The 22,864-nt window shown below is 47.4% G+C and overlaps 1 protein-coding gene across 2 annotated transcripts in view; it reads left to right on the top strand.

Annotated features, from left to right (window-relative positions):
* The first annotated feature begins 843 nt into the window (after positions 1-843).
* Positions 844-22,864, top strand: part of PSAP (prosaposin) — a 32,622-nt gene continuing 10,601 nt past the window's right edge. For both annotated transcript variants that reach the window (XM_068981836.1, XM_068981837.1), the window contains exons 1-6: positions 844-953; positions 18,238-18,371; positions 20,444-20,518; positions 21,077-21,202; positions 22,140-22,343; positions 22,709-22,852. In XM_068981836.1, coding sequence (XP_068837937.1) covers positions 914-953; positions 18,238-18,371; positions 20,444-20,518; positions 21,077-21,202; positions 22,140-22,343; positions 22,709-22,852 — 723 coding nt within the window. In that variant the 5' untranslated portion in view covers positions 844-913. The remainder of the gene's footprint in view (positions 954-18,237; positions 18,372-20,443; positions 20,519-21,076; positions 21,203-22,139; positions 22,344-22,708; positions 22,853-22,864) is intronic.

Here is a 22,864-nt window from a genome sequence, read left to right on the forward strand (position 1 = left end):
CTGGGAAGCCCCTTATTACCCATTGTATGTGCGTGTGCTAAATCGCTTCAGTCCATCTGACTCTTTGCCACCCCATGGACTGTAGCCCGCCAGGTTCCTCTGTCCATGGAATTCTCTAGGCCAGAATACTGGAGTCACTTGTCATGCCCTCCTCCAGGGGATCTTCCACCCAATATCAATTCTCATTCAGCCAACCATGTTTTACTTTGTTGACATGATGACAGTCACTAGTCAAAAATAGTTTAAGACCTAAGAGGGGAAAAATGAAATAGAAAACCACTGTATGGCATTTCTTTAACACGTTGGATGGGCGAAAGACACACATGCCAAAGTGGCACATCTGAGACCTGCCGTGAAACCCTACAGATCTACTATTGTGAGTCACAGGGAGAAGGGATGGTGGATGGAAGATGTGAAGAGGGAAAATCAGGGACCAGAATGAAGCTACGCGCTAGCCCAGCCACTTAAATACCATGAATGTCAATTTAGGAGACAGCTTTGGGTCAGGTGGTGAGTTTGAGTTCTGACTGTGAGAGCTTAGAAAAAAAAGTAAGAATCGAAACCTTTTCAATTCTCGGCTGAAAAATGGCCCTAATAACAGAAAATGGCATGTCAGAGAAAAAAGGTGAGGCTTGAAAGATATTTTATATAAACAATCCCTCCCGTCTTTAATGATGTATTCTTTTTTTGATGACCCCTCCCTCCTTCCGCCCCGCCCCGCCGCCCCTCCCCTCCGCGCAGGCGCCCTGTGTGGCGCTGAGTCAGGCTGCCGGGGGGGGGGCGGGAATTCGGACCCGCCCGGCGGGGATTGATCTTGCGCTTGCGCAGTGGGCGGCTCTGGGGCGGAGCAGGTTTATATTCGCCGAGAATCAGCTGACGCTCTGCATTGCAGACTGCGGAGTCCGGTGGCGCCATGTACTCGTTCTTCGTCCTGGTCAGCCTCCTCGGCGGGGGTAAGCCCTGGGAGCCCCACCCCCCCAGCCTGGGGTAGGGGTCCCCCGCAGAACGCGGCCCGCTGGTCCTGGAGCGGGCTGTACCGGGCCTCGTCCCTCCGCTCTCCGTAGGGATTGGCTCGGGGCGCGCACCGCGCAGGCGCGTGCGCAGCGCCTGGTAGCTGCTGGGCGGCAGAGGGGCTGCTGGAGGCCGTTGGAAACCTGGTTGCTAAGGGTCTGGGTTCCGGCGGGTGGGGCAGTCGAAGTAGCGTCTCCCTCAGGGCTTAAGTGGGCGTGGCTAGGGCTCACCGGGGCCGTCCCGTAAACTCCGTCCTGCTCTCGGGGTGGGCTTGTAGGGTGACCCCCTCCAGCAGCTGTGTTCTGCTTCTGCTGGGCGCACGTGATCGAGATGGACTGGAGCCTCAACTTCTGGACAGACCGGCCCTGGGCCTTTCTTGCCCCAGTTTTTAAAAGTATTGAAGTTGCAGGAAGCACAGAAGTTTTATGAATCCTCTGTGTTGATGCTTATCTTTGTATCCGTGTTTACTCTTCACCCTACATCTCGAAGATGGTATGAGGGTTTTGTTGTTCGCAATGGAGCCCTCCTTTCATCTTGCATGGCCATTGGCCAGCTTTGGCAGTGGCCTTTATTTTGGTGAAAATGTAGGTACCTGAGAAGTTGGCGCTACACAGCAGTATTCTTAAACCCACTAATTGTCCTAAAGTAGTACTAAAGGTTGTTAAAATCTCTACAGGGCCAAGCTTGAGAACTAGCTGCACTGCCTTCCTGGAATTAGAAAGAGCCCTATGCCCTCCCCACACCCTCAGCCTTTGTCTTCACATCTTAACCTCATTTAAATCATCATGGCAAAGGGCACGGAGTGAGATAGAGATTTTAATTTAAATACAGAGAGGTGCTTTCACAAATCCGGGTGTTTTCAGATAATAGCCCACTGAGGGAAATAAATCGAATCTTTACAGCCATTCCCAGTTTCTGTTTCTGGTGAACTGTAATTTAAGGACTCGCTTCCATTTTAACTCATGCAGCAATCCAAATTTAAATTAAACCGTAACAGAATGGATGACAGTTGATGGAAAAATCAAAGAAATAAGTTATTTATAGGTGAGATAAATTTAAGGTGTATTTCCTCATGTTAGCTTTCAGCAACTTCCAGGAATGTGTCTTAACCTTAAACCAAGCTCCTAACCTTGTTTTACTTGTGGATTATGAAAGGCGATCAGTTTATAAAGATTTTTGGTTTATAATCGCTGAAGAAACTTTTTCCTGCTGAGGTTGATACTGCTTGTTATTCCATGGTGTAGTCTCTAATTTATCTATACTGATTGAGAACAATTATTTCGTTTTTCAGTATGCAATTTTTCTTACTGGCAGTGAGTCATTCCTCACAAGACCCTTAGGGGTTCTGAATCACACCACACAAAGAGGAAATGTAAAGTCCTCCTCTGGTACAGTATACATGGGAGTGTGGCTAACCAGACAGTTAACCTAGACACCTTCATCCCAGAGCACTTGGGAGATAGGAGTGTGTAATAATGTGCTCTAACCTTGCTGCCCAGCCTTCAGGATTACGGCAAGGTCATGCTCTGAACTGGAGAAGGAAATGGCAACCCATTCCAGTAGTCTTGCCTGGAAAATTCCATGGATGGAGGAGCCTGGTAGGCTACAGTCCATGGGGTCACAAAGAGTCAGACACGACTGAGCAACTTCACTGGTTCATACTCTGAACACAGTGTGTGAATGCCTGCTTGCTTTGACAGTTCTGGCCTCAGTGTAGGTTTTTGAAAAGATAAAAAATGTTTAGGATTGATGTTGAGCTTGTTAATGAAGGTGCCTGGTGACGGCAGCCATCATCTGCTCCCTGAGAGCGTGTCATCTGGATCTGCAGAGGCTTTCTGCTTTGTGTTTCAATGATGTCCTGGTGGTAGAGATGTTTGCTTTTGAGTTACTTTTCCAATCATCCTGTTGCCTGTCCTTTTTCTCCACCTGGAAAAGAAATGGCAGTGATGGTATACTGAGAGAAATGGAGAGTGCCTCCTCTGACTGCTCAGGAATGAAGATACCGAGGCCCCCAGAAATGATTCCCCCAAACTGTAGGCCATTTACTGGGGAAGTCAGAATCAGAACCCAGGACTCCTGACAGTGCTTGCCCTTTGTCTGTCCTTCCATCAACATGAACTGCTTAATTCTTTACAAATTTACTGGGCTGTAATTTACACCCAGAAAACATGCACATTTTAAGTGTACAAATTGAGGTATTGCTGCCCGTGAGCAAGCCCACTCCAGAAGCCCCTGTGCCTCCCATCTCTAACTTATCCCAAAGGAAACCACTTGCTTAGCTTCTCGCACTGTTGATGTAAAAACCCAACTGCTGTTTTTGAGATTTTTATACATGGGATCATAGAGTGAGGATATACTATTGGGTGATTCTTCTAGTGGAGAAAGGCAGGCCCAGCGTTAATGAGGTGAAAAGTATAAGACCTGTGGCTTGGTGTCTGGGAGGTGGTACATATTCCCTACAGCTTAGCTGCCTGTTACTGTCACTTGTGTACAGGCTAGCCACCTGAACAGTTTGCCCAGCACTGAGGCAGGTAGCTCTCTAGGGATGCTAGAATGTATTATGTACAAACTTATATTCGATTGATAGCTGCTCTAAAAATCTTTTTTCTTTATCGTTGGCCTTGCTGGGTCATCGTTGCTGTGCTTGCTTTCTCTAGTTACAGTGTGGGGGCTTCTCACTGTAGTGGAGCACGGGCTCTGGGTGTGGGAGGGCTCAGGAGCTGTGGCTCATGGGCTTAGTTTCCCCACGGCAGGTGGGATCTTAGTCCCCAGGCTAGGGATTGAACCCATGTCACCTGCATTGGCAGGTGGATTCTTAACCACTAGACCACCAGGGAAGTCCCGTGACAGCTTATTTTTATTAAGATGTTGTGTGCGCGCATGCTCAGTCAAATCTGACTCTTTGTGACCCCACAGACTATAGCCCACCAGGCTCCTCTTACCATGGGATTTTCCCAGCATGGATACTGGAGTGGGTTGCCATTTCCTCCTCCAGGGGATCTTCCCGACCCAGGGATTGAACTCGCATCTCCTGCATTTTAGCAGGCAGATTGCCACTGAGCCACCTGGGAATCCACTTACTAAGATGCAAACGTGATTATGGAATGCCTGCTGAATATCATCAGTTCCAGTTTTCACCTGTCAGAAGGTGGAAGTGTTAGTTGCTCAGCTGTGTCCAACTCTTTGGGACCTTGCTGCCGGTTTCTTCTGCCTCTGGGATTCTCCAGGCAAGAATACTGGATTGGGTAGCTATTCTCTTCTCCAGGGGATCTTCCTGGCCCAGGGATCGAACCTGGGTCTCCTGCATTGTAGGCAGATTCTTTACTGTCTGAGCCACCAGGGAAGTCAGTTCCAGTTCTCATCTGTCAGGAATTTGGACAGTTTCCCTGTTTATCAGTTTTTAGTCAGAATCAACATTCATAGTAATATGAATATAATTCGTGAAGGGGTTATTTGTATTAGCCAGTCAAGGATTTAGTAATGCTATATTTAGTTGCATTTGACAAGGTGTATCCAGTACCACCTGTGATAACGGAAGTGTATTGGATCAGGTGGTCTGAGTTTTCCTAAATGAGGAAGGGGAACTTGGTCCTACATTTTCTTGAGATGTGAAAGCGTGAAATGGCTGGGCTGTGGCTTGACTGGATTGGGAAGAGAAAGGGCGAACAGGGAACTGCTGGCTGGGGAAAGCACCTAGTAAGGCATGGGACGTTCCCAAGACCAAGACCTTGCCTCGTTGGGCCGGTGTGTGCTGCAGCTTCTGGAGGCAAGTCTTCCAGCATGGGCATTCTAAACCTAAGCCTTGGTCCTGACACCCATGGTTTGGGTCTTCCTCCTGGAGGGAGGGTCTGGATTTTTCTTGCGCTTTTTTTTTTTAATCCTTTAAAAACTGATGGTTAATACTGTAGTGATTGGGATGAAGAGTGTGTTGGCAAAAGCACTCATTCCTTTACTTCTGTTTATTGAAGTTTCAGAAAATAACCCCTGAATTGTGACCTTGGGTAATGGCCTGTGCACTGAAGAATAATCTGTCCAAATTTCATGTTTTCTTTTGGAATTTGTAGTTCTTTAATATGGGAGTGAGGTAACTGTGGAATTGAAGTTTTAACCAAGCACACCACTGCCTGTATGACCCTGGGCAGTTTTCTGAAACTGCCTCCTCATCTGTAAAGTAGGACTGGTAGTCATTCCTATCTAACTGGGCTGTAGTGATGCTTTCATAGCTCGCTGAATGACAGGGCCCAGGCACGGAGCGCTGTAAGCTTTGTTGTCACGCCATGTATGGAAGCAGTGCGTGTTTGGTAATGTCCTTGTTCTGCCGGCGCAGCGAACCCTCTCATCTCAGCCCTTGATTTTGTGATGTCTCGTGCCTTCTTTCATTTCAGAAAATGTAAATTTAACAACAAACAAAATTACATTGACTTGTAAATGTGTGTGTTGGTCATAATTACTGGGTCAGAAAACAAACCAGGGTAGGTAGTCAGCCATTAGGAAGGAGGTGGGAAAGAGTTTGGCTCGGCAGCCAGACTCTCAGTTTATAGATCAGTCTTTAACAGAGCAGCCCAGCAGATCAGGTTGGCTCCTGGCAACCTGACTGCTCAGATTCTAGGCCCATCGTCACTAACCATGGTCCCCGGAGCCTGTTCCACACCCCCTCTGCGACCTCTCACTCTCAAGTCTGGTTCCCTGTCCATCAGTGGAGGTGAACTAATTAGGTAATAACTGCATATCACAGACAAAGGGCAGAGAGAAAAGTCTGTCTCCCTCCTACCACCTTCCCCCCCACCCTCAGGCCTTTCCCAGAGGCACCCTGGTACCAGCTTCTTTAGGAACCTCCCTGGTTACCTACAGGTGACTGGGTGTATAATTTCCCTTCTGTTTTTCTTTTTAACACAAATACATATTACACTGACTGTTTGCTCCTTGCTCTTTTTTTTTTTTTTTCTTTTCAATCATGGAGCATCCTAGACATCCAGAAAAGTAGAAGAGTAATTATAATGAAGACCCATGTATATTTGTTGTTGTTGAGTCACTAAGCTGTGTCCGACTGTTTGTGACCCATGGACTTCTGCACTCCTGTCCTTCACCATCTCCCAGAGTTTGCTCAAACTCATGTCTATTGAGTCAGTGATGCCATCCAACCATCTCATCCTCTGTCATCCCTTTCTCCTCCTGCCTTCAATCTTCCCTGGCATCAGGATCTTTTCCAGTGAGTCAGCTTTTTGTATCAGGTGGCCCAAGTACTGGAGCTTCAGCTTCAGCATCAGTCCTTCCAATCAATATTCAGGGTTGATTTTAGGATTGACTGGTTTGATCTCCTTGCAGTCCAAGGGACTCTCAAAAGTCTTCTCCAACACCACAGTTCTAATCCCCTAGTTAAGATACAGAACAACCCACCTCCTTCCATAGATAACTGCCTTCCTGAGCTTGGTATTTATCATCCCCCTGAAGGTCTGTCTTTACACTTTCATGCATGTAAGTGTGATTTTCAGCAGGTATGAGTAGTATTGTTCTGGATATTTTAAACATTTTATAAATAATATGTATTCTTGGGTTTTTTTTTTTTTTTTTTTGCTAGTGAGGTTCATTTTGAAAATTTAGGTCTGTTTCATTCATTTTCACTAAAGTAAAGTATTCCATTTATATGATACTTATTCTCCATTCTGTTGCTAGACATTCAGATTATTCCAGTTTTATTTTTATGCTGTAAATAACTGCTGTGCACATGAATAGACACTTCCTTACAGGATATACCTAGGAACATAATTGCTGAGTTGTAGAGTATATCTGGGCTTCCCTGATGGCTCAGATTGTAAAGAATCTGCCTGCAATGCAGGAAAATGGGACTCGATGCCTGTGTCAGAAGAATCCCCTGGAGAAGGGAATGGGAATCCACTCCAGTATTTTTGCCCGGAGAATTTCATGGACGGGGCGCCTGGCAGGCCAGAGTCTGTGGGGTCATAAAGAGTTGTACAGTATCTATTTCCATCTTAATTAGAAATTGCTGAATTAATTTCTAAAATGATTTTAGGAATTTCTTTTCCCAAAGAATATGCAGTTTTTAGTTACATTATTAACATTTGATGTCAAGCTTGAAATTTTGCCATAATAGTAAAAAAATGAGGTGGTTTTGCATTTCTCTCTATTTATATCTTTATAGAATATCTTTATATTTATATCTTTATATCTTTAGAGTATACAGATCTATACTACTTACCTTTCTAAAATTTCTTTTTTAATTTTGGAATAATCTTAGATTTACAGAAAAGTTGCAAAGCTAGTGCAGTGAGTTTCTGTACAGCCTTCACCCTGTGTGCCCTGCTGTTACCATCTTGGGTAATCACTGTACACTTGTTAGAAGTAAGAAATTAAACTGTTAACTGGACTGCATGGGCGTCCCAGGTGGCTCAGTGGTAAAGAGTCTGCCTGCCAATGCTGGAGACTCGGGTTCAATCCCTGGGTCAGGAAGAGCCCCTGGGGGAGGAAATGGCAGCCCCCTCCAGTCTTCTTGTCTGAAAAAGCTCATGGACAGAGGAGCCTGGTGGGCTACGGTCCATGCGGTTGTAGCGTCGGAGACAACTGAGCGCGCATGCAGATCGCACACTTTATGTGGATTTTATCACTTTTCCCACTAAGCTCGTGTTTTTGTTCCAAGAGTGGATCCAGAGTACCACATTGCACTTCAGTTGTCCTGTCTTCTTAATCACTTTCTGCTTCCCAGCTGTTCAAAAAAGTAGCTGCAGCGTATTTTGTTGTATAGATGTTTCGATTTGGTTAAACCTGTTGATGGACATCTGTGTCCCAGAAAAAGTGAGATGGGTTCTAATGACACTTCTAAATTTTAAAGTTGAATTCTGGTCATATTTGGATAGATACTGCTTTTGAAAGGTAATTCTTTACATGACGGGAGATGTTATAGAAAGTTCTTTCGGCCAGTCTTTGTGATGTCACTTATTACAGTAAAAAAAAAAAAAAGATAAAAGCCAAAACGAAACTCCTGTAACAGCCATGCTGGGCTGCTGTCCTGCGTCAGGGCTGCTGAGTTACTGTTGCTCAAAATTTGTGCGTTTGTGTTCTACCAGTCTGGGACATCTTCCTTTTCAGATAATCGTGTGGTTGCTCTCTGCTGAGCTGTTGTCCACTGCTCTGTCTGAAGTGGCTGTGCCACCTGCCCTCGTCTTGCTTTTCCTTAGCTTCATTTCTCTTCGTAACGCTCAGCTCTGCCTGGCATCGTGCGATGTGTGTTTATTTGTTGTCTTGGTCACTTATGGATCTGCAGCATGTATAACAGCGTTCAGCACCTCGTAGGTGCTCAGCACTGCTGGACTGTGGTGTGAGGCAGCGAAAGTAGATGTCAGCTCCGCAGACCTAAATGCTGGTAGCACCAGGTCTTTGTCACGATTAAGCAAAGCATTTTCTTTTATTAACTGAAACTAATTTTGAGACATTGTGTTTAGGAGTTGCCAGATCAGGAGTGACTTTGGATTCAGGTGATACTAGTTTGTGTCCAGACTAGAAACTGCCCGTCCCTTGTCCCCCAAGCTTGCTGGAGAGGATTTTGTGTAGGGGGTAGGGACACCAGAGCCGAACATGACTTAGATACCCCTGGTGGCCCTGGTAATTTCTGGAAGTTATTTCCCCTCCTTTTGGTTCCAGAACTTGATTGTTTATAAATGTTTTAACGCAGTGGTTCTCCAACTTGTTGGTCTCAGGATCCGTGTGTATTCAGGAGACATTGAGAGACCCCCAAAGAACTTTTCTTAATGTGGATTATATCTGTTGATGTTTACCATCTTATAAATCGACACAATTTTAAAAATAATGCTTAAAAAAAATAAATCCATTACATGTTAAAATACTGTGATTTTAATGAAAAATAGCTCTTTTCCTAAACATAAACATGCTTAGGGAAGGGAACAGTTTCTTTTACATTTTTGGCAGTCTTTTAACATCTTGCTGGACTTTCAGTTGTTTCTGCATTCATTCTTTGCACTGTCACATGTCACATATTTCTGGAAAAATTCCGCTGCTCCTTTGTGGGTGAATGAGTGAACAAGGCAACTAGCATCTTCATATTACTCTTATTATGAGGATTTTGACCTCACGGACCCTCTGAAAGAATCTTTGAGACCCTCAGGGTTCCATAGACCATGCTTGGAGTGTGAACCACTGGTGTAGCTGATTTGCAGGAACTGCAGGTGTCAGAGTAGGTGACCCTTCCCGAGAGTTCACTGTGTGCCCAGCTCTCTTCAAGGAGATTTTTGCTTAAAATTGATTTTATCCTCACAAGAGCCCTCACAGGTGAGAGCAAGTAAGTCAGAATGCTGGGGGCATTCTAGTATCCTGCCCTCATCCATGCTGTGGTCTGAATTTTAGATTTTGACATTTTCAGTGAAGGTGGTATTCTTTTTAAGTGTTAAGTAAGTGCAACTTGTTGTAGACACACACGTGTCTGACACTTGTTTTATTTTACATTTAATTTATTTGGCTGCGCCAGGTCTTAGTTGCAGCCCGCAGGATCTTTAGTGGAGGCATGCGAACTCTCAGTTGCAGCGTGTGGAATCTGGTTCCCCGCCCAGGAATCAAACCCAGGCCCCCTGCGTTGGTAGCATGGAGTCTTAGCCACTGGACCACCAGGGAAGTCCCTGGAACTTTCTAGTTAATAAACAATCAATGTGGGATAAGCCCGGAACACTCCTTATTAGTGGAGTTTGCATGAAAATCTTTTTTTTTTTCTTTTAAAGAATATTTTCTTCTTCGGGGTGCCGAGACCACCTAGCTGATCAGCAGGGATGGGGTAGAGCCTGGACTGACTGCTGGCTGAATTGACTCCTGGGCCGTACCCTGGGCCACGCGGATGTGCATTTTTGACCCCTGCCCATACCCATCCACCTGGCTGGGCGTTAGGCAGTCCTGTCGGGCCCTGCAGCATATTCTTACCAAAGGTGATTTAAGTTCATCTCTGATCATTAACCTAATAGGTTGACATGTTGGAAGAGCTTTTGCTGATAGTTTATATTGCACTAGAGTGCTCTTGTTTTTTTTTTTAATCTCTTTATTGGAGTATAGTTGATTTGCAATGTTGTGTTAGGACTGGAATGGTCTTGAATGAAGGAGATAGGAATTTCTCTTCCCCAAATTAAGTATGCCAAGTTGAATCGTTCTTTTACAATGTTAAGATCACCTTGCCCCTCAGTGTGTGTTACCACACAGGGCCGTGTGCCCGAGCATCCTATTGCTTTCTTCACGAGGATTAATTTCTTCCTAGAATGATCTGGCTTATGAGGAAAATTTAGAAACATGGCGGCAGCGCGAGAGGAGAAAGAAGGAAGAAAGAACCTTTGTCTTAAGAAACAGAAATAATAGCTTATCTGGGCCAGAGGTAATGGCATGTCAGCCTAGGGAGCTTGAAGGCTTTATTGCTGCAGATTTCTTTTGTGATAAGAGGAATATTTGGACCTTACTTCCTCCAGATCAAGGCAGGCTGCCTCTAAGCTAATGCCATTCTGAATGATTAAATGGGCAGTGTTTTTATTCAGCTCTGTGGAATGTTCTCCAAAAGCAAGATCCTATAAAGAAGAGACAAATGTTCTTTGCCATCGAAGTTATTTGTGACACCAGCTGTTTCATCGAGTAGTCAGTGTTGACTGCGTTGTATTATCTCCTTGCTCTTAGGGAATCTTAAGTGCACAAACCTGAGGTAGATGCTGCCCCTCCTGGGGTTCATCTCTGTTGGTTTCCTAGCAACCTGCTTGTTGCCATGGCAGTGCATTACCCAGGCATCAGATCCACTGCCCTGTGGAATGTGTGCTGAGTGTTCTGATTGTTGATACAGGGAGGCTGCTTGCATTTTCTGTAACACCCTCCCCCCCTTTTTTAAAATAATCTCATCAAACAGTATTTAGCATATGTTATCGGAAATATTTAAAAAGAAAAGATTTTATATGGCTAAAATAATAAGACTGATTGTTGTAACCAATAGGGCATAAAATACACATTCTAGGAATAATTATCCCCTTCATTCTCAGGTTGTTTTTGAAAATCTTTGTCAATTATGTTGTGTACATGGATATTTAAATATCCTTAATGAAGTTAAGCCTTAGTAAAGACTTATCATTTGGAGACTATTTTCGTGAGTTAGGTAGATGATTAAGCTGCTATTAAAGTTAGCCGTCAGTTAACTGCAGGCAACAGAGACCTAGAATAATGATGGCTTAAATTGATTGAACTGTTCTTATCTATCATAGTAAGTTCAGGAGCCAGGCAGTCTAGGGCTGGTATAGTGTTTCTACTTCCAAAAGAATTCAGAGACCCACATTCTTCTAGGTTAATGTTCAGCATCCCTGAAGTTTAGCCCCTTTCTTTACGGCTCATCCTGGCTGCCAGAGTTCCTGCCATCACATTGGTCTGTAAAAGTTCAGTAACCTCTCCTCACATCCACCCCATCAGCCAGAATGTGGTTTCATGGCCAGATCTTGCTAAAAGGGGAACCGGGAAATGTGGCTTTTAATTTTGGCAGCCTTATATGTAGCTAGGAATTTGTAGTTCTGTCCCTTTGAAACAGGTGGAGAATAGATACAGGGAGCGACTTGTGGTCTTTGCCACACTGGGCGATAATTGTTCCCTATAACAGGTTGTAAGAGTTAACAGTTTTTTTCCTGATTTTTAAAGGTAACATGAAAAAAGGTTAATTTATGCCAAAACATAAAAATTAGAATGTGACCACCTCCCTTTGTCATCTCCCCCTGGTTCACCATGAATAACAAGCTGGTTTATAATCAGCTGAGCTTCTTAGGCACTAGGCACTGTCAGTGCTTCCTCTGCTTTCTCATTAGTCTTCACAGAATTCCTGAGAAGAGGGCACGCTTATTTTCCATATTTTGCAGGTAATTGTGGCATTAGTGAGTGGTCTGAGGCTTGGCTATCATAGACAGTAGAGCAAGGGTTTCTTCAGGTCTGTCTACCCCTGATCACCAGGGCAGTGATCATGGTGCCACACTGCTTCCTGCCCTTCCAGAGAAGGAAAGGTTTTGAAACGGCTTTTTAAAAAGGTAGGTTCCAAAAATATTTTGAACAGTGGCAGCTTTCTTGGGATTGGAGGGCAGTCAGCCTGCAGCTGCAATTACATGAATTGCGGAAAGCATTTCGCTGGTGCTCTTACCGGTATCTGGCTGGGCACCTCTCGTTTTTGCTCATGCAGGGCTTCTGGTTTAATCCCTAGATACGCAGTGTCTGCTCCTGGGCTCTTTAACAGTATAGCCTGTGCTTCGCTCTCCTTTTGATTTCTGGGTCTTGATTTAGCAACCAGCAACTTCTGAGGTTGTTGGGGTGCAGCTCTCCAGGTCGTTGAGGTGCCATTTAATGACCTGATTAAATGTAGAGAAAGCATACTGAACAGCCTTGATTCAGCTGTTTGTGGAATGCTTGTTCTGGGCAGGATAGTGGACCTGAGAAAGATCTGGTTACTGCTGTGGACAGTAATAGTAATGGTGCTCGTTGGACTTTCATAGCTTGCCAGCCCTGCACTAACTTTGGTTTACAAATAGATTAATTTTTACAAATCCCCTGAAGTAGGTACTCATAAAAGGCCCATTTTGCAGATTGGAAGACTAAAATTCTGACAGTCATGTGACTGGAAGTAATAGAGCCAAGATCTGAACCTTCACTGATTTCAGAGCCAGTCTGGTAGGGGATAAATTAAAGATTTATCTGTAAATAAAGATTCCAGAGAGATGATGGTAAGGAACGATGGTTGAGAGAGTAGTACTCTGGCAGTTGAAAGTGCATAGTTTTGTCATCTTGTTTCTCAAAACAACCCAGTAAAATCCTCACTTAACAGATGAAAAACAAACTCAGAAGGATAATGGTTTGCTTGAGGTCATTTGGACAGGTCTTGCAGGCAGATCGTATTTTCTTTTCAGTATACCACGTTTTAACTTAGACAGTGGATAAGTTGCTTTAGAAGCCTCATTCTAAACTCGGGATTTAGTTCCTTCTCACTTAAGAAGTCATAGTAAGAGCACCTGAAACATACATGGCTGTGGTGAGCTCTCACCACCCCCCACCCCAGTCTCACTGAGGATTTTTGGTCAGAGTCTAGAGCTGCCACAAGCAAAGCCCATGGCTGATCGGCTAATGGCAACTGTTCTCAAGACAGTAGAATTCCATTGCAGCCCATCTTTGATGACTTACATGTGGAGTGGTTTAGAACACATCTGGTTATTTTCTTCTAAGCCTGGGGAGTAAAATCGGAATAGCATACCCACCCCTTTCCTAAGGAAATAACAACTGAAGTCTTTGAAAAAAAGCAAAACCAAACCCTGTTCTAATAAAATGGAACCTGCCTGTGGTGTTTAGTGACTCTGAGGCCATTGTTGGTCTGACTTCAGCCCACCAGTGCTTGTCACCAAGGGCTCAAATGCCGGGCCCTTGAACTAAGTGCTGGCCTCACCCTGAGCAGTGATCCTACTTAATATGACTGACTTAAATCAGAAATCTCCAGGGGGTCAGGCAGACATCTAAGAACTTTCTTCGAGTTCAGCCTGTTGCCTCAGAGAAGGAAGTTGGTATTTGGGGGCAGTGTGGGAAGATCAAAATAGAGATGAAAGCTTTGCTGGGAACATGTTTTGAGAAATAACACCTAAGAAAGTAGTTTAGGGTAATTTCAGCATTTGTTATATGTAAATACTGAATGTCATTTGCCTTGTTATTATGAGAGTGAAGACTTGAAGCCCTGAGAGGTCCTGCCCCCTCACCACTCAGGATCCCGCTTACGCAGAACCCCTCACAGGTTGGGCATTTCCTTTGCTTGGTTGCTCCTGCTCTTGGCTAGGTCATCATGTAATGAGCCAACCCACTCCCTTTTTACGTCCTGTGGATGTTAATGTTTCTTACCTTGAGCTGTGGTCTGCTTCCCTTCACCCCTCCCCACTGCCCTGAGGCCTGAGGTCTGGGGTCCGGACCCACTGCTCAGAGCAGGTCTGCCTCCGTGTCCAGGGTGGAAGGTGTCCTTGGCCTGTGATGGTAACTGTGCATGTCCTGGAAACCTTCCGTTTCCCAGCTGAATGCCTCCAGTCTCCCAGGGGCCTCACCTTCCCACCTGCGCGCCCCTCACTGTCCCAGGAAGTAGGCACATACCCGTGTCCTGCCTGCCTGTGTACCCGGGTCCTGACCCCCACCTCCGTCCTCGTGCTCTTGGCTCTTGCTGCCCTGTTCTCTCTCCCAGCTGCACAGGCTTCAGACTTAAACCTAACCCGGAGGGTTTTATTTGTCCAACTGTCCCCCTCATTCCGTGCTGCCCCGCTCCCTGCTTGGTCTTTCTGGGTGGAACCTTGCGCTCCATTAGGTGCCCGTCATCCGGGTCTCCCACATCCCACCTGGTGGCACTAGCGTGTGCTGTCGCCCGCAGGATGACAAGGGTGCCAGCTGGGGTCCTTCCCAGTGGGCCTGAGGTCTGCTTCAGCCTGGCTCCTGAAAAGAGAAAGCCCGGTGCTTTCCCTTTATAAAGAGCACTGCCGCCCCCCAACCCCCCGCCCCCGCAAACACACACCCCGTCTCTCCTTAGATAGTCTTTGAGGTGCCACTTCATTTTTCAGTTTTGAAGAAGCCGTCCCTGGCTGCCGCAGGCAGTTTGGCATCCTCCTCGCTGCTCCCAGGCCTGCACTGCAGTGTCTGTCCCTTCTGCTCTGGGGTCCAGGAGTCTGTCTTCACCTTGACATCCCACCCAAGGGCCCTGTGCTTGTCTCGGTGGGGTTAATGATTACATCTTCATTTTAGTTGTCCCATTTCTGTGGAGAAAAACCATGCTTAACCGCTAGAGCTTGCTCTGTGCACAGCTGTTGAGAGCCCCTTGAAGGGGTGTGAGGCTTTTGTGTACAAGAGCATTTTCTGGGGAAAGGATCTGTGTCCCGAACTTGTTCTGACCCAGTGTTTGGTTCCAGGAGACCTGCTCCTGGAATAAGCTCTGAACCTCAGCAGGCAGCTTGCTGGCATCACCAGGCTTGTTTCAGCCTCTTTACCAACCTGAGAAAACGCAGCTGTTTCAGGTCATTTTAGGAAATCCCACCACAGGCCATTTTAATAATATGCTCCTTTGTAAATTTGGCTTCAGGTTGGAGGTAAATGGGGATGTCTAGCTGAGAACTGAATTTCTAGGAGCTGGGACTTCAGTTTTCATTTCTCAGTGTCCATGAAGTCTCTTAGGTGTGGATTGGGTGACCTCTTAGGTCTACCAAATGGGCTACCTTGCATCTTTTTTCTCTATTTCTGAGGTGCAGGCTTTCTATTACTCAGTAACTGTTGGAATTGGGAAATGACCTTGGGTTCTTGGTAGCTTGACCAATATCAGATAAAGGGGGCTACTTTTTTAGTCTAGAATGGCTTGGCCAAAACAAGTAGCAAAGTCTTTAGAGCAGGTGGTTACTACTTCAGGTTCCTAAGGGAGTAAACAAGTTACAAAGTCTATATATCAGGTGATTACTGCTTCAAGTTCCTAAGGGAGTAAACAAGTTCCAAAGCATTCCTGCTGCTCGGGCCTGTGATGGTGCATTGTGTTCCTGAAACCTGATAGATTTCGGTCAGTTCCCAGCTGGGACAGTTGGATGAAAGTTGTCCGGGACTGTGTGTTTGTAAGGATGGAGAACGGGGGTCGGGCCCTGTGCAGGCAGTGCTGTTCGCTGGCCCTGCTTTTATCTGCTGAGGTCCGTCCTTCTGCTTCCCTGTACCACTGTGTGTTCCTTTGCGCAGAGACTCCTTTTGCAGACTCCTGTTGATAACTGGCGCTCTATGTGTGGAGATGGAAGCAGGCAGTGTGTTTTTGTGGGTGCCGTTCAGGAGGACCCCGAGACCGCTGCCTGGGAGGAGCATGGGAGGTGCTAGTGGTAGCCGCCAGGTCTGGGGCTGTCTCTGTGGCTTCCTCACTGCTCAGAGCCCTTACCCTCGCGACCCTGCCCGCTCCGCCCGCCGCACCTGCAGCTGAGGGCCCAGCCCCGCTCGGCTCTGTTAGGGTTCACTGTCTGGGGAGTGCGGGGCTGTTATGAACCTGGCACGTGTCTTCCCACAGAGACCAAACCAGACCAACAGCTTTTGGCATGCGGCCAGTTCTGTTGAGCTCATGAACTGGTTGCGGGTGGTGATGTTTTTGCTCTGAAAGGTCAGAGAGGGCTGTAATCTGGCCAGCAGATTGGGAATTCGTTTGTTGGTGTCGGCAGGGGCGCACATCATCTGACTCGAGCTTTCTGGTAATGTGCGACTCCCATCTTGGCATGAATAGTTTGTGGAACTATAACTAGGCTTGAATGCTAGTAAAGTGGTAGAGCAACAGCATTTCCTTTCTCCTGGAGGGAGGGCGCCTGCCACCCTCATTGTGTGTAGCCCATGGTGGGAGGGTGGGTGTGTGAGACAGGTGTCTGTGGAACTTGCCGTGCCCTCCCTTGGGTTACTGGGTGAAGCAGCGTGATGCCTGAGGTGCTGAGTCTGTCTGTTTACCGGCTCTGGGGTTTTCTTCCCAGACCCCCCCCCCCCCCCCCCCCAAATGCTTTCTGTTTGCAGTATCAGTTAGTTCAGCCCTCTCATGATATATGCTGGAATTTGAGCCCTGGGCAGTCGTCCATCTACGGGCAGCCTGATATAACCTGTAGTTTCCTAGTGAGGTGTGAATGTGAGAGTTTTCTTGCTGTTTCTCAGTTACAGAATTGAGGAATACCATAGACCTGTTTTAAGAAAAACACACAAGCTGTCTCAGGCACTTTATAAAGTGTTGTTTAAAAATTACACACAACATGCCATTGGGAATTAAATAATTTCGTCAACCACATTGTTTTATTTTCTGATTTTTCTAAAACCCCAATATCATATTCTTTTTGAATTTTTTTCTGTTTGACATATGTTGTCTTTATAAGTATATTTAGCAGCTGCATATTTTGGTAAGAATATCACTAGTTTCCCCCGATTTTTTGACCATTCGGCTTACGTCTGCCTTTTTTTAATATCGTAAATTTTACTTAGTATGTATACTTATGCGTGTCATATTTTAACTGTTAAATTACTGTATTTCCCAACAGTGTCTTACTTATTTGAAGAGGAATTTTTCTCTCCAGTTCTTAGAATACATTAATACATTTTGAGAAGTGCTTACCAGTCACACTGCTGTCAGCCTTATAATAGTGCATTTTCACCACAAATTTGTCACTGTATTTTGACAAGGTTTTTGTTGCCCCTTAGCTGTTCGGAAACATGGTACCTTCTCACTTTAACCTGCATTTCTTTGGTCCCAGGTGACTGTCTTTTTTTTTTTTTTGCTAATCCCATTTCTGTGGCTGTGACTTCCATGGAGTACTTCCCTTGTTACACCATAGATGAAACTCCACGCGTGCGACTGGTTTCAAGTGGACACACGTACACTTTGTGATATCTCAGTGGCTATGTAGTCTTGTTTTTTGCTAGTTGATTTGTTTATGTGCAGAAACTCACCCAGTTGATTTATAAAGGGTCTTGTCTACTACAACCACATTCAGTTCAGTCGCTTAATCGTGTCTGACTCTTTGCGACCCCCTGGGCTGCAGCACGCCAGGCTTCCCTGTCCATCACCAACTCCTGGAGCTTGCTCAAACTCATGTCCGTTGAGTCGGTGATGCCATCCAACCATCTCATCCTCTGTCGTCCCCTTCTCCTGCCTTTAATCTTTCCCAGCATCGGAGTCTTTTCCAGTGAGTCAGTTCTTCGCATCAGGTGGCCAAAAATATCGGCATCAGTCCTTCCAATGAATCTTCAGGACTAATTTCCTTTAGGACTGACTGAGGATGCAAGAGCCATTGTTTTATAGGCTGTGAATCTTGGTGGTCTCATTACAGTTTTTTAAGCTTTGGCTATTTTTCATTCTGTAGAAGTTTGAATCTTGTTTTTAAACCTGCCAGTCTTTTATTTTTTGATTTTCTTTTTACACTTTGTGGAAGTTTATAAAGATTAAAATGACTGGTCTGTTGCCTGGTACTGTCCTAAAAATAGTGGTAGAGGAAAACCGTTATTGAACCAGTGAACCAGATGGGTGGTCCCTCCCCCCGGGGACACAGGTGGCAGTGCAGCTCCTTGGCTATGTGACTCGCGCCTCCTGTAGCTGGTGAGGGGCGGCCGAGTGTCCCCACAGAGTGCCAGGGCCCTATCCCGGGGCAGCGAGGGAGGCGGGCCTCGTGGGAGCGGGCCACGTGCTCACGCCGGTTCTGCTTGCAGCTCTCGCCAGCCCCGTCCTGGGCCTGAGGGAATGTACCAGAGGCTCGGCCGTGTGGTGCCAGAATGTGAAGACGGCGGCCGACTGCGGGGCCGTGCAGCACTGCCTGCAGACCGTCTGGAGCAAGCCGACGGTGGTGAGTGTCGCCTGGAGCTGCCGCCCTCCACGAGGCGCTCTCTCCTGCCTCCTCTTGTTTGCGCCTCCTGATGACCCTGGGGAGGCAGGACCTGTTTGTGGTGGGGCGCGGATACCCTCAGGGAGTGATGGAGGGCTGGCGCGGGGAGGCCCCGCTGCAGTCACTCAGTGTCTTCATGCGCAGACAGGGCGGGCGGCCTCCGCTGCGTGCTCCACTCTGTCCTCTCTGCCCCAGATCAGGTGTGGCTGCCGTTCCCGGGGCAGCATCCATGGGTACAGCTCTGCCCTTGCCACTCACGCAAAGTAGATGCTAAGCTTTTGAAAATCTTTCCCCCCTCTTTTGGTATTTTCTCTCTCTGCCTCTCAAACAGGCACATCATTGATTCAGACCCTAGAGCTTGGTACCTGTCGAGAATTTTATTTCCAGCTATAGCCAACCTGGAAAAGATGCCACTGATTTTTCCTCTGAGCAGTGGTACATGTATAGCACATTAATGTGGGAAAACTCTTGAGAGGTGACAGACCTCAAGTGCGCACTCCATGCAATCTGAACCTTCTCGGGAGACGCCCAAGCTTTGCTGGCTGAGTCAGCCGACTCCGGGAAGTGCTTCCACCCACGGTACAAGCCACGTTTGACTGTGTGGAGCTTGAAGTCTTAAAACTTGTCAGTGGCTCCTAGTACTTCACATAGAGAAGAACTAATTAAATAAGATTGCTCTTTTAAGTTTCTGAATTCACTCTTGACCTGCCGTCTGTGGCCAGAATTTCAGATTTTGCTTCTCATTTGCTTCTGGTCTTGTTTTTAATACTGCTTCCTCTTTTGAAGTTCAGTGTGTCATGCGGGGAGCTTTTTAGATATCTCTCTCTCTCGACAGGACAGTCTTGTGGACACCTGAACCTCGCGGGCACTCATTCGGGATGCCCGAGTGGCCCCATGCATGGGATTAGCCTGATTAGGCCCGAAGGTTCAAGGCGGTTTCTCTAAGTGCAGCTGGATTCACAGGTGTTCCTTCATCTCACCTGTGTCAGTTGAGATGTGTCAGTTCCTTCTTCATGGGTTGAGAATCCATTGACATACAGAAGGGAACACTGCACAAGCTTTGAGGACTAGCTAGACTTTCCATGGTCCTGGGCCACGGAGGGATGCCAGGTTTTCCGTCTCTGAGCTCTGCAGTGGTGACACGTGGCCCCCGCTGGCGTGCAGCATGGCCCAGGAGGTGGAAAGCAGGTGAAGGACTGGCAATGGCGCCGGTGTGAGTGTGCAGAGGGTCTGGCTGGGCCTGTTTCCCTGCCTTCCCCTCCTTTCTCTGCATCACAGTACCAATTTTCTCTGACTTTTGCTATTCTGATTTCCAGTTGGTTTTTAAAAATAGTTATCTACTTAGGCTTCCCTTATGGTTCAGCTGGTAAAAGAATCCGCCTGCAATGCAGGAGACCAGTGCAGGAGACTGGGTTCAATCCCTGGGTTGGGAAGATCCCCTGGAGAAGGGAAAGGCTACCCACTCCAGTATTCTGGCTTGAAGAATTCCAGGGGCTGTACAGTCACAAAGCGTCGGACACGACTGAGTGACTTTCACTTCACTTAGCCAGGTCTTAGTTGCAGCAAGCAGGATCTTCAGTGGATGCGTGCAGACTCTTGGTTGTGGCATGTGGGATGTGGTGCCCTGACCAGGGGTCAAACCCAGGCCCCCCTGCATTGGGAGCATGGAGTCTGAGCCACTGGACCACCGGGGAAGTGCCCCCAACTGGTAGATTTTGAGCCTCAGTTTCCTCACAGACGTGCTGTGAGCAGGTATATGAAATGTGGCTGGCACCAGGCGCACTGAGCGAGGTGCTGAGGGGTGGGGGGCACTCTGTACTTCCCACAGGAGCGTGGAGTAGTGATCGGCCACACCTGATCCTCCCTTGCGGTGTCCAGTGCTTCTCACCTAGGTTGGGGACTGGCCCCTGCCGGTGTGTCAGAGGTGGCCCTGGCTAGATGGAATGAGAAAGAAGGCCGTGGTGACGTTCACCCGTGAGCGATGTGAGTTTTGTCCTACAAATACGGATCTCTCTTGTGTTCTTTCCTCTTAGAAATCCCTTCCCTGTGACATATGCAAAGATGTCATCACTGCAGCTGGTAACCTGTTGAAAGACAACGCCACCGAGGTGAGCCGCCACCAGTGTGTGTGACCATGTGTGAGTGGCGGCTGTGTGGCCGTGCATCAGTTCCTCACAGAGCTGTGATTCTGGGGTCCAACTAGGAATGGTCCAGGCCCAGGTGGGAAATAATCGTCCCATGGGCCACAGACTGTTTCTGCCACGTAATCCCCCTACCCCCGTCCTTTAGAAATGTAAGAGCCTTTCTTAGCCGCAGGCTGTACAAAAACAAGCTGTGTGTGCTTGTTTGCTGACTCCTGAGCTCAGCATTAAATGCCCACGGTTGACAGGGATTTTGTATCACATGCTGTTAACCTTTAGGTTCATTTTTGGTGATTTCTGCTCAGAGTTCCCTGTGCCTGTGAGACTGCAGGTCCAAACATCTCTATTTTGAATAGTGCTTGCATCTGCTTTCTGCCTCATTGTTCTGACAGAGCCACGGCTCCTCGCTAGCCCTCTCCCATGTCCTTTTCCCTGAGGGCCGCTGGAGCTGGAGGCCTCTTGCGTTCAGTCTGTTGGTGGAGAAGAAGTCCATTCTGGTCTGACTCTTGGCTCTGTCCTCTCTAGCAAGAGATCCTCGTGTACTTGGAGAGGACCTGTGACTGGCTCCCTAAGCCGAACATGTCTGCCTCCTGCAAGGAGATCGTCGACTCATACCTCCCAGTCATCCTGGACATGATTAAAGGACAGATGGTACGTGATGGAGAAGAGCCTCTTTTTTTAGGGCACCTCTGGAGCCAGGGGAGGTTCCCAATCAGATTATAATGACCACGATGGAGAGTTCATTGATAGATTGGGGTTTTGTCAACAGATCTTTTCTACAGTTTTAACATCCAGAATGGCTTTGGCACAGCAGGCCGCTCAGCTTGTAATGTTCAGGGGTTGGGGTGGGGGGAGTATAGGAAATATGGGAACTCATAGAATTATTGAGGGAATCTAAACTGGTGTAGCAGTTACAGGTGTTGATTTGATAACTCATGTCAGCCATAAGGATGCTCGACTTTCAGTTAAGTATCTGTTATGCATAAACCACACGTCATAGGTTGGGTTTTCAGCAAGGAACAAGGAGCCAAGTTCGTGAATTTGGAAAGACTCTAAAAACCTCTAGTGGGGCAGGGGTGTCCTGGGGAGGGGTCACCACAAGACCTCGGGCCATGTTCCAGCATTGCCAGTGTAGTGTGGAGCCCGGGGAGGGGTTCACGGGCGAAGCGGCAGGATCCTTGTTCAGAGGGGTTGGTCTGGGCCCCACCAGTGGGGAGCTGCAAGAGGGGAAGCTGGAGGGATGGTCACCTGTGAGATGGGAGGCGGGTAGGGGAGGCGGAGAGCTGCACGTTGTTTTAGAGGATAAATGGACTAGGCTTGCTGGTGGATGAGACTGCAGGCAACGGAAGAGTTAGGAAGAGTTAGTCATGCCTTCCAGGTTTGTGGCCCGTGCCTCTGGGAGGACGGTGGTAGAACCATTTTTTAAAATGGAGCTGCGGAGGGTTGAGTGGTTTAGTTTGAGGTGCCTGTGAGCTGGGGACGGGCACGTGAGTCAAGCCAGGAGATAAGGAAAGGGAGAATTCTGAGGCACCAGGTGGCCTGTTTGCTTCTGGGGCAAGGGTTTCCATTTGGGCCTCTTTCCTCCCAGAGCCATCCCGGGGAGGTGTGCTCCGCTCTCAACCTCTGCGAGTCTCTTCAGAAGCACCTGGCGGAGCTGAATCACCAGAAACAGCTCGAGTCCAATCAGATCCCAGAGCTGGATATGGCAGAGGTGGTGGCTCCCTTCATGGCCAACATTCCCCTCCTCCTGTACCCTCAGGACGGCTCCCACAGCAAGCCCCAGCCCAAGAAGGTGAGGCGACGGGCCAGGCTGCCCAGGGCCCCGTTTGGGGGTGGGGTGGAACCAGAGCTGAGACACAGAAGGGGCAGTGTGTACAGTTCTGAAACCGGGGGCTCATTCCTTCACCTGACTCCATAGTCACACCAGCCACCTTTCAAATGGTTGAGCCATGGAGGTTCTGAAGAACTGGGATGTTTCACCCGCCCCCCTTTCCTGTAAAGTTTCACTGTAATAAATGCCCACGTGATTTTAAACTTTAGTCTTTTTAGAGCCTATAAAAGCACGTCAGGAACTGGTGCTATAGTGTGAGCATGTGGGAGTCTGAATACCCTGAGCTGTTCGAGGAGGGTGTGTAGCCTAACCACCCGTCTGTCTAGGCTAACGGGAACGTCTGCCAAGACTGCATTCAGATGGTAACCGACGTCCAGGAAGCTCTGAGGACCAACTCCACTTTTATCGAGGCCTTGGTGGACCACGCTAAGGAGGAATGTGACCGCCTGGGGCCCGGCATGTCCGACATGGTGAGGCTTGCC

Source organism: Capricornis sumatraensis, chromosome 10 (assembly GCF_032405125.1).
Source record: "Capricornis sumatraensis isolate serow.1 chromosome 10, serow.2, whole genome shotgun sequence".
Lineage (NCBI taxonomy): Eukaryota > Metazoa > Chordata > Mammalia > Artiodactyla > Bovidae > Capricornis > Capricornis sumatraensis.